At 38.0% G+C, this 11,538-nt stretch overlaps 1 protein-coding gene across 2 annotated transcripts; it reads left to right on the top strand.

The window, feature by feature from the left end:
• Window positions 1-3,939: 3,939 nt before the first annotated feature.
• On the top strand, window positions 3,940-7,618 carry faim2b (Fas apoptotic inhibitory molecule 2b). Of its 2 annotated transcripts, none has more exons than XM_003441329.5 (12): window positions 3,940-4,210; window positions 4,649-4,694; window positions 4,968-5,035; window positions 5,136-5,200; window positions 5,318-5,371; window positions 5,477-5,527; window positions 5,654-5,693; window positions 5,797-5,834; window positions 5,916-6,003; window positions 6,089-6,184; window positions 6,392-6,445; window positions 6,559-6,708. In XM_003441329.5, the coding sequence occupies exons 1-12, from the start codon at window positions 4,196-4,198 to the stop codon at window positions 6,706-6,708; spliced, it is 765 nt and encodes a 254-aa protein (XP_003441377.1). In that variant the 5' UTR covers window positions 3,940-4,195. The 2 variants fall into 2 exon arrangements, with proteins under 2 accessions (XP_003441377.1, XP_005469522.1); XM_005469465.4 differs by having other exon boundaries at window positions 3,942-4,210; window positions 4,646-4,694; window positions 6,559-7,618.
• The last annotated feature ends 3,920 nt before the right edge of the window (window positions 7,619-11,538 follow it).

Here is an 11,538-nt window from a genome sequence, read left to right as displayed (position 1 = left end):
TTGTGGTCAGATGAAATCAAAATCAAGCTCAACACCATCCCCACAGTCAACCATGAAGGTGGAAACATTATGCTTTGGGACTGTTTTTCTGCTAAGGGTACAGGATGACTTCACTGCATTATGGAGTCAATAGACTTTAAAATCTTGGACAAGAACTTCCCTCCTTCAGCCAGAACATTAAAGTTTACAGTTACCCAAAACATACAGCCAAGGCAACAAAGGAGTCTCAAAAGAAGAAGACGAAGGATAAGAAGTGGCCTAGCTGATCTCCAGACCTCTGGAGGTCATTCGGTTATAACGCTGGACACTGGGGATAGCTCTAGACTAATTTAACTGCTTTATATAAGAATAACCAGCGTGTTCACAGCAATAGCTAGCAGTATAGCCACAATAAGTCATAGCCACCAGATTACCCATAGGCAAAGCAAAATGACTGCCCTAGAAAAATCAGTTTAGGGGGGAAAACAGTTAAGGGAAAAAAGTTTTACCTTTGGTAAATCATCTGCAAGGTTTTGGTCACATAATCTTCTCCCGAGGGCTGAAAGTGCTCCTCCATCATACTTTCATTTTTACCAGGCAGATTAATCAACTTGAAAGTGGGCTGTTGTTTTCCTTTCCTTTTTCACTTTGTTATTATGTAACAGAATTAAAGGGCCCACAGAAACCCTTCCACCTACAACTTCACAAAATTATGACTTCAGTCTGCTGATGAAATCGGTGCTTCACTTAATCATACTTAGTAAACCCTGCAGGAAAACCGTATTTTCGTTTTACTTCCTTACTGTCAAATTCAATTTACAACCATCTCTGCAAGCAGTAATCACAGCCGAGATGAACTTTTAAATGTTCCCAGTTGTTTCAGTAATAGCAAATCATGCAAGGCCAACAACATTAGAAGTGTGGAGGTTTAGGTTGAGCCTAGACTAGACTACATAACCTCCTCTCACATCACGATTTGAAACAAACGGAACATACTGTCTTGCCCCTCTCTCTTTCTGGTTGACTTTTCTCTGGGCAATAAAAACAGAAAGCTTTTAAAAGTCTGGTATTTACTTTGTCAGTGATGCAGGTCTGGTCGCCACATGGGACATATTTCTCTTGGCTTCTTTCGCCATCTAGTGGTCACAGGAAACTTTGACGTTAGAATTAGTATGGAGTGAATCTGGGATTGTTGCCCCCAAGCGGCGGACAGACTGTCGTCTGTTGTGTCTTCGTAAACGGCCATCTCTCTCTCTCTTTTCTTTTAGTATTGTGTTATTGCGCTCTGGTTTAGGGAATAGCAAAATCAGAACAGTTTTATTATCATTATTTTTTCCGAAAATTTATCACATTACAATGCAAAAAAATATGAAACAAATTCATCACCATCAATCATTCTTGGCTGCAGTCAAACAAGCTCCATCACTCTTAATATATATAGTATATAGTGTACCTCCGACCTTTCTATTATTATATGTTTTCAAATGCTCCAGCTACCCATCTCACAAGCCCACCTTCGGACTGATGGCACTCCCTTTCACTTACAAACCGCCTAGAAGAATCTGCCTTGCTCTCATAATACTAGACTGAATCCAACTTCTTTTCTTTTCTTTCTTTCTTGTTGTTGTTGTTGTTCCTGCCTGCTAATGTAGCAATCAGAATTGTTGTCTGACGACCAAAAAAGTGCCAAACAGATTTACTTTCTAAGGTGGACCATTTGCTATAATGAATGGATGGATGGTCTACTTGATAGTCATTTTTTATTAGAACTTTATTAGGATTTTATGAGTTATTACAATCACAACGGGCAATACTGAGAGATGGAAAAGAAAAAGTAGAAAAATAGTAAAGAAAGAGAAGTTGGGGAGAAAGTTCACAGAAGGACAGGGAGAGAAAAATGGTAAAGCAGAGGGAGAGAGAGAGAACATCTGCTTCAACACCTGCTGAAGGAAGAAGCAAAAACAAAACAAAACAACAAAACCACAGCAGAGAAACCATGGTAACAAGCAACATACGTATAAGTAACAGCAAACAATAAATGTTACTGAACAGCACACAGTACTACTAACAGGAGATGTGTTTATAGGCAGCAGCCGACCAAGATAGTGTGTGTCTGAGTACCTGTTTGTACACCTTTGTGCACACCTGTGAGTGTTAATGCACTTGTGTTCAAGGTTTCTTCATTTAAGTGTCTAATAGTGTGTGTGGGGAACCAGGGCCACAGACATTCAGAGGCCCCCCAGAGCACAAGAGCCCCAGGAGGACCATCACAGTGACAATGGTGGACCCCAACCAGAGAAGACGAGAGGAGAGCCCCTGGAGAGGGGGCAGCCACAGTGTAGAAGCCAGACTCAAACCTGATAGAAATGCTTTGGTAAGACCTTGAACACTTCGTTCATGCTTGAAAAAGATTTAATGTGGCAGAAATAAAGCAGTTCTGCAAAGAAGAGTTCTTACTGCCACATGTCTTAATAACAAACAGTTATTAAGTTTAGGGAGAAATTACTTTTTCCACACAGGTTCATGCTGGTTTGGATAATTTTTAAAAATGAAATCATTATTGAAAAAGTGCATGTTATATTTACTAGGGTTAATTTTGTCTGGCTCCTTATTGATCTTGAAGGAGAGGTCAGAGGTCAAATGTGACATGATATCTTAAATCTTTAAATAGCACTTTCTATATGTTGACACCACACTTCTAAGAATGATGCTTTCTAAGCTATGAGGCTTTTTGTCCATTTTCAACCAATAAATCATTAAGTTGACCTTGGCAACGTTGGTGTAAGCCAGATTTTAATGGATTGTCAAAATGACCCCCTCTACACCCAACAAAGTGCTCTCAAAATTCATTCAAAACTTTCTGAGCTATTGTGCTTACAGGCAGAATGACACCAACTCTAGAGCAGAGCACGAGAGAAAACCAGTTCTTGGAAGCACGTTATAAAATCTCGCCAGAGATTAGACAAGAGCAGTTAAAAGTATTGTAGAGAGGCTTTGAGGTAACAGTTTTTTAAATTTTAATATTTATCTATTTATTTTTATAAAGATCTGTATTTATTTAAAGTGTACACATTTAGGGACTTGTTGTTGCAACATTTTCTAGATCCTGCATGATTTCCTCCTTATGGGAGACAAAGTAATCTCATCCTACTGACTGACGATGTTTAATTTGTGGCTGGAAACAAACTTCCAGTTGTGCATTTGAGAAAATATTGAATATTAATATAAACATTTTAATAAAATATAAATGATTATGCACACGAATGTGCTTATTAAGGACAAGAACAGTACAATACATCTGAGTAAAAGCAGATTAGAGGTGATCACTTGCCGGTAAATCTCAGTGTATTCTCCATAATGTTCTTAACTCCATGCTAATTAGCGCTGTGTGTCTGTTACTAAAGCAGTGTCTTACATAAAAACATGATGTCATTTGTTTACCCAACCTGTTTGCTAAAAATAAGCAAACAAAGAAAAGCTACTTCCAACTGTACCCTACTGTACTTTTACACCCACGCAGACAAATATGTCACCAGACTGATGGACCCACATTAATGCAATTGATTGGTAGTTTTTGATGGGTATAATATATCTGAATTTTCCAATAAATCTGTAAATATGTGTTTTTTAAAAATACATTTTTCTGTCGTATCAACATTGCTGCACTGTTCTCTTTGTATTTTTTATACCTCAAAGTGGATTAAAATAATAATAGTAATATCATCTGTAGTTCAGACATGTAAATCCCTCTGCTTGCTTTGCACTATTATGAGTAATTGACCCTGAATTCTGTTCAGAACAATTGCCCCCCCCCCGTTAAGCAACAGCAGTGGCACAGTCTGGTGGGATCTGAGTGTTTTGGGCCTACCTGGACGTTGCTAGAACGACCTCTTTAGGGCTGGGATAGGGGTGGTGTGGGATCAGGGTTAGAGGGAGATTAACTACATGGCAGCCTATAAAGCTCCAGTGTAATCCGCACACTGCAGACAAAATCAGAGCAACAGCTACTGCGCAAACAACCTTTTTTTCCCCACTCACAACGGCTTTTGGAGCCACAGAAGCGACATCGAGCAAAAGAAGAAGCCTAGGAACTGTACATATTTGGCATTTAACAGCTTCACATCATTAAATAAACAAAGGAACGAACCCATTTCAGCAAGGATTTCAGGAGAGTGTTCCTTCATCAGAACCATAAAGGCGAATAAAGGGAAAAAACATGAAAAAGGGAAAGGTATGTTTTCATCTTTCCTGATTTAAAATAAAGCTATAACAAAATGCCTTCATTAAAGTGACAGATTTGTTTACATATGAGACGTGTTATTGTGAAAGATTGTTAGCATTATTAATATTTTTTTAGAGGTATGCTCTAAAAATCTTACAAACTCGATCAAAATCCAACATGATCAGAGAAACAGTTTAAAGGTTTTATGTCTATGAACATACTTACATACAGTTTATGTATATAATCCTTTGAGTTAATCAAACATGGGGGCTTTTATAGTCAGATCTGCAATGAAAAGTATCTCCTGTGCTATTTTGTTTTTTATTTAAATGTACATATAAAGCTAAAGGGGGTGTAGAATAGCTGGCACATGTGTCTAACACTGTACTCTGGCTGTAAACGCAGTTATTGTTCATTCATATACTAATTATGATTGTGTACCAGCAGGTGAGCAACGACAATGAGCCTCCCAGCTATCAAGAGGCAACAGCAGGTGAGTAAAGTATTCTGCTGGTTACAGATATGCGAACACTGGCTGTCCTCTAGTTTAGACCTGTAGTAGTCAAAGCTGCGTGGTAACAGGTGAAACAATGTGAATGAAAAATAATGTTAGTTTTTTGTTTAGCTTCATTTTAAATGCAAATAATACTCTTTTCATGACATTGCACTTAGTTATTAAAAATGATGTATGTAATCAGAGTAATGCTACAATGTGATGTCATGAAGCTCAGCTTTGAAACGCCTCCACCCTGCCTCTTTTTGTCAGGCTATGCTGAGATGGAGGCCCAGTTCGCCTGGGATGACAAGACCATCCGGCGGACTTTCATCAGGAAGGTACTGGAAGCAAAATAAACCCCAAACAAAACCCCATGAAAACATAAATTAATAAAAGGAAATGCCACATCGCTCTGACACAGCGTTTGTCCACCTGCAGGTTTACGCCATTCTCATGGTTCAGCTGTTTGTGACCGTGGGCGTTGTTGGTCTCTTCACATTTTGGTAAGTACATCTGTATTTATTCTGCTCAACTTTACTGTCATTTTCTAATAAAGCTCTTTCTACTTTATCCTATGAAGTACCAATTTACTTTTTTTTTGGTTGCTGTTTTGATTTCAGTGAACCAGTGAGGTTCTTTATTCAGACTCACCCTGGCCTGTACTCAGCATCCTAGTAAGTAAAAAAACTAAACAAAAACAACACAGATGAAAACTCACATTACACTGACATAAATTTCATTCACATTGTGAAATTGTCTCTGATCCTTTTTTCTTTAAGTCTCATGTTTCTTGCCACCTACATTGCACTGTCCTGCTGTGGAGACCTGAGGTAAACCGTCTTTGTAGAAATCAACAGCACAAAAAGTCAAGAAACATCTGGAAAGATGCTCTTTTGCAAAAACTCAAATTTATGTGTTTATAAATAACAAATCTACTGTCTTTTCTGTTGAAACAGGAGGCAGTTTCCTTGGAATATAATTCTTTTAGTCCTCTTTGTGAGTAACATGCAGTGTAAAATACAAACCTTATACAATAATACAGCCTGCCGTCACTCAGCCTCTATCCTAATAAGCCATTTTTATCAACTTTTCCCTACAGACTCTGAGTATGGCCTTCATGATGGGATTTTTGTCAAGGTAAATACACCTGCGGATTTAAGAACCATCAGTGTCTTTTCAAGCTGAAAGAGAAAATGTATATGTTTGTGCTTCCTCCAGCTTTTACAACACCAAGTCGGTGGTGCTGTGCCTGGGAATCACAGCTCTGGTGTGTCTTTCTGTCACCATCTTCAGCTTCCAGAGCAAGGTGCGAACTGCTTCAAACTAGAACTTCAAACTGCTTTGAACAAAACAAAACACAATAAAAGACACATCTTCTTCCTCTGTTGCAGATTGATGTCACCTCTTGTCAGGGAGTCCTGTTTTCTTTGTGTATGGTCATGCTCATCTGTGCCATCGCCATCTGTGTTGTCGTCCCTTTCGGATACGTGAGTTTAAACACGTACATCCTTCTAGAAGGAAACCAAATTAGCTGCGATTAATGGGTTAAACAAAAGTAGTTGGGTTAATGCGTCAGGTACTGCATTAATGGAAGAGGGATTAGCCTCAGATAATCTTGCACTGTGCTGTCTTGCTTAAATTAGCATTCCTGCTAGCCTTCTTAAAAGTGTTTTGTAATGCATTTTATCTCGCAGGTACCTTGGTTACATGCCACCTATGCTGTAATAGGAGCCATCCTCTTTACTCTGGTGAGAATCACACAGCCTACCCCCCTGTCTAGTTTCCAGCTAAGTTCTCAAATGATTACCTCGTGCTTACCTGCTCTCCTTGTTTTCTCCATTTGTGCCTTTCTCTGCCACAGTTCTTGGCATTCGACACTCAGATGCTCTTAGGAAACAAGCGCTACGCCATCAGTCCAGAGGAATACATCTTTGCCACGCTCAGCCTCTACCTGGACATTATCTACCTTTTCAGCTTCCTGTTACAGATCATGGGAGAAGGCCGGGAGTGAAGCCTGTTTTGCACGTTCCTCCTGCATGCTAAAGATGTTTCTCAGCTGAACTATTTGAACACTTGACTTGGATTTACCTCTCGACAGAACGACATGACTTCAAGGCTCATTGCAGCAATCTGTTTGCTCTTTCTTTAAGCAATGTGTTATCGATCTAACCTTTGTTTAACCTTTGTCTCTTCAGTTCATAATCTTCTTATCAAGGGAGACCCTGAAATCCCATCTTAAAAACCCATAGACTACACCGTCCAACTACTGCTAGGTGTTACCTTGAGAAATTGTGTGTTTTGAATGCCATTTTTGGACTCGTAAGTGGATAAAAGCAGGTGCAAACAGAGTTGGATGCATCACTCTGTTTATTCAGCCTTGAGCCAATAATGGGGTTGAGTTTGTTTTAATCATTTGTTTCACATCCAATATGTAGATGTACTTTTATACTTGTTTTTACTTTTATTCATTTCATTATATATGATAGGTGTAGTGTATTATCAGTATGTACTGTATGTGTGTAAGCTCAGACTGGGCATTGGTATTTTGGAGGCAGCAGCTACTGTATGAGTCAACAGACTTTAAGATGTAAAGAAAGCAAACAGCAACCACAAAGGGAAAATGTATATAGAGTAAGTCAGAGTAAGAGAGTACATTTGGCTGTTAGAGATCTGTTTACACTGATGGTGAGAATTTACCGTGGCCTTTCAGCTGTTATAGAAAATAGTTTTGGATTAACAAGTTAATAATGGGAACGCTGGAAACTGTGTGTAATGAATAAAAAACATTATACATTTCTTTGCAAAGAACATGGGCTATGGACTTGTAAGTGGCAATGCAATTAAAGTAACTCATGAAAGCTATCAAGTGTGTTAATTTTAATGTTACAGAATTAAACAATAATAAAATTTCATTACCGCTGTTCTATTGTATGTCTCTACAGAGCAAACTACACCATCCTTGTGGGGTTTGGAGTTGTGTGTAAACTGACCAGTATTAGACACACCAAGCTAATGGCACAGATTCAACGAGGTGGAGGAAACATTCCTCAGAGATTTTAGTCCATACTGGCATCAATGGTCTCTGATCAGTGGTTGTTCATCGATGGTCATAACATGCATATTAATGATCAAGAAACTGACCTCACAGCCCATTTTTCGTCAGTGGTGCTAGTTTCAGTCATTGTGTAAATGTTAACCATTTGAAACCTGCAGTCAGCTGAGCATGAAGAAGTCACTTGGACTGAGTGATCTGGTGACTATACAGGCCATCTGAGTACAGTGAACTTATTATCATTTCAGATGGTCTGAGCTTTGTGGCATACTGCGCTAACCCTCTTGGATCAGCCATCAAGATTGGTACACTGCTCATAGAGAGATGAAAATGGTCAGGAACAATTCTCACATAGGCTGTAAGCTTTTAAATGATGCTCGCCCAGTACTAAACCCCCCCCCCAATCCCATTACACCACCAGGCAGAATGGATCCCTCCTTTCATGTTTAGACCAAATTCTGTCTCTGCCATGCAAATGTCAGAGCAGAAACCAAGACTCATCAGACCAGGCAATGTTTTTCCAATCTTCCATTACTTGACCCTATCTACAACACTGAGGTGTTGCCATGTTATTGGTTAAGTACTAAATTAAGCAGGTGGACTTTAGCTTCCTGCAAAAGATAATTAGGATTTAAAGAGAAGAAAATAAGACTAATGATACTGCAAGATCAGCTGTGCATAATATGTAATATACACCCCTAATTTAGCAATAATTAAACAGCCAATAATAAATCGCTCACAAAAACATTGAAACAAGACTTTTATTAAAAAAGAAAACTGACATATTCAAATTCAAAGAGAAAACCAAGAAAGAAGTAAAATCTCAATCAATTAAAAAACAAACAACAACAACAAAGGAAAAACAAAAACACAAGTTACAGACAATTTAGCAACTCTGGCACAGGAAGACAAAAGTAGCCAAATGGCATTTGCAAAATAACCAAATATCAAAACCTCTTTCCTCTAACAAAACTGTACAAAATGAGTTCTTGTATAAATAAGAAAACTATTCACAAACAGATAGTGAAATGAGCCAATCTGAATTTTCAAAAAGCTTGTGATCCATACAATACAGTTTATACAGTGTTGAGCTGTGTTTATGGATCAAAAATGTTACTTTAAGAAAGCATTTCTTGCTAAAATGATTGAATATTTATCTAGTTAAACTGCTCACTAGCAGCAACGTATAGTAAACTGTAGTATTACACAACAGTATGACTGAATTGTTTAAAAAGAAAAAAATGGGACACTTGTATTAACCAAACTGAAATAAAATGAAACATTTTGAAAATCCAGATGGGACATTAAACCAGCTGTTTGGAAATCCTGTTTTAGCAGCAAAATGTTTTGAAACTATGAAATAAGCTGTCAAATTGACATTAGGATGGATAAAAATAGCATTTACAAATCTGTGTGGACTAAAAATGCAAGTGCAATGAGTATTTTTTTTAAAATTTCAAATATTGTGTACTTTCCATGTAGTACACTATTAGTCTTAGTATTCTTATATTTGTTATGTCGTTCAAAAGGCCAGTTCCTTTAGTTTCCTGTCCTATCATCTCTGCTTTAAAAAAATAAATAAACACTGTATTGTAACAAGTGGTCATTTCATAGTTTCAAAATCTTGTTTTGTATTAAAAGTGATGGCTAATATATGGAATAGCATTTCTCAGAACATTTTCCTTCATGGTGCGCTGAATCTGAAAACTTGCAAGTCACTGTGTTTTCTGGACAGGTTATAATTCATAATAAAAAAAATTAAAAATCACGAAAACGCAAGAAGAAAGGGAAAAAATGGTGAAAGAAGTGGAAGGAAAGACAGGCTATTTACAAAATCTGCTTGTGTCTGAAAATGTTTGTGTTTGCACCAATCGTAAAATCTGTGCTCTGTTTTTTTTAATGTCCGTTGAGCCCGACCGATATAGGATTCTTAGACCGATACTAGTACCGATATCTGGTGATTCAAATATCGGCTGATACTTTTTTCTTTCAACGTAATTTTTTTGGTTTGTAGATTTGTTTTTGAGTCCTTACTAAGACAATATGACAATGCTATCTAAAAAAAATGTTTTCTTATCACGAGTTGTGGATTACTTGTTTATGCTGCTCAGATCAGCTGGTTGTTGTTTTGCAGAATTCCAAAAATGCGCCCTCTGGTGGACAAACCATGCACTGTCAACACATAACATGGGGGAAAGGTGTTTTTCCCGTCTCATCTTCACTTAGCGGGCATTATAAATGTTGACACCGACATATCGGCAATCAGCTAATAATATCGGCAGGCAATATATCGGTCGGGCTGTAGCTGAGTTCAGTAAAGTCTGCTCACATGCTGTCCTGCACTCATTATGTAAGCTAAGGGGAACTAGGGTTAACCAGCTGGATTGTTCTTTTCAAACTTTCTAAGACAGAGCCGAAAAACTCCTCAAACTGTAGTCATAATTTGGAATATTGAGTGTACGTTAACACTCTTATTGCCATCTTTCTCTTTCTTAGAGTCAATAAAAGGCATTTTATACCATTACACAAAACATACGAGCATCTTGGGAGGAGAACAGGAGATTGGAGACAATGATGGGTGGCTAAAACATCTTTGGTTGCAGAAATGTACAACAGAAAAATTGCAAAAAACAACGTAAGCCTTAGGGAAGATTGTTATCTCGTTCGTCTTTTCACTGGATTCAAACATGAATGGTTAAAGAACAGGAAGAAAAGCTCCTCGTAACCCTACGTATAACTCAACTAACTCGAAGGTCAAACAACCCTGCTGCCATTTCCACAGTATATACAAACTCATGTCAAATCTATGTGAAACCGGGCAGTTCGTCCAGAGGAAAAACATTAAGGCTTAGCTAGAAAGAGTTTTTGCAGACTTCTTTTTTTGATCACTCACAAAGTCATTCAGACTTGCTGTCTCACTAAAGGCTGTAAGAATCATCTTTAATGGCACTTCCATGGTCTAGTGAGCAGTCCTTTGTAAAACCATTATTTCTATTATCTACATATGTACAGTTTTTGATATCGGTATAAATTAAAGTTCAACATGTTTGGATGTACGTGGTGACAGCTTAACTCGGTGTGCTGACTTAAAAAGCTGAAAACAGCCCAGGTTTGTGTGATTTTGAGCTTGTCCGAGCCCGATGCAGCAGCATCAGTAGAAGTGATTTGGATCAGCACTAAGTAAAGTCACTGTTTGGTTCAGCTCTCCATTCTGGAAGGCTTTCTGCTAAAGAGGCCAGACGCAATGTCGGGACAGACGACACGAGGTTCGGAACGGAAATTCATGTGAAAAGAAAACAATGTGCACAAGAAAACAGCGTCAACAAAACAAACAAAAAACCGACTCCATAAAAAGCTAAGATCTACAGCTAAAATCTAATCTACTTGTAAGATTAACTCATCAAAAAATAAGGCAAATTAGCTCAAAGACTTTCAAGTGAAAGACAAAAGAGAAAGAGAGAAAAAACAGAAGACACTTAACTTTCTACAAACTAAAAAAAAAAATCACTGACAAAGAATCAAACTCAGGTGACAGCAGCATTGAAAAAAAAAGACTTACAGCTCCCTTTCCTCTCAAACTAATTATTCTCAGGGATTTTGTTAGTCTTCCATTCGATATCCCTCATCGCTTTCACTAAGCTATGTCTTAATTTAGTCACTGCATTTGCTCTTTTTTTTTCACATAATCTCTCCTTTGTAATGCGTGCACACGTCACCACTTCAGGCAGAGGATGAACTCAATGATACCTGATGGTTCGCCACCACAAAACCGCTTAAAACCACTTCTCA

The sequence above is a fragment of the Oreochromis niloticus genome, linkage group LG5, assembly GCF_001858045.2.
Source record: "Oreochromis niloticus isolate F11D_XX linkage group LG5, O_niloticus_UMD_NMBU, whole genome shotgun sequence".
Lineage (NCBI taxonomy): Eukaryota > Metazoa > Chordata > Actinopteri > Cichliformes > Cichlidae > Oreochromis > Oreochromis niloticus.
The sequence above is the reverse complement of the archived record's forward strand: the minus strand, read 5'-3'. Positions and strand labels throughout refer to the sequence as shown.

Bases quoted from the DNA above. Each gene is read 5' to 3' on its own strand.
- faim2b (XM_005469465.4), top strand. The intron at 5,036-5,135 runs GTACTGGAAGCA...GTCCACCTGCAG, and splicing joins GGCGGACTTTCATCAGGAAG to GTTTACGCCATTCTCATGGT. The intron at 5,694-5,796 runs GTGAGTAACATG...TTTTCCCTACAG, and splicing joins TAATTCTTTTAGTCCTCTTT to ACTCTGAGTATGGCCTTCAT.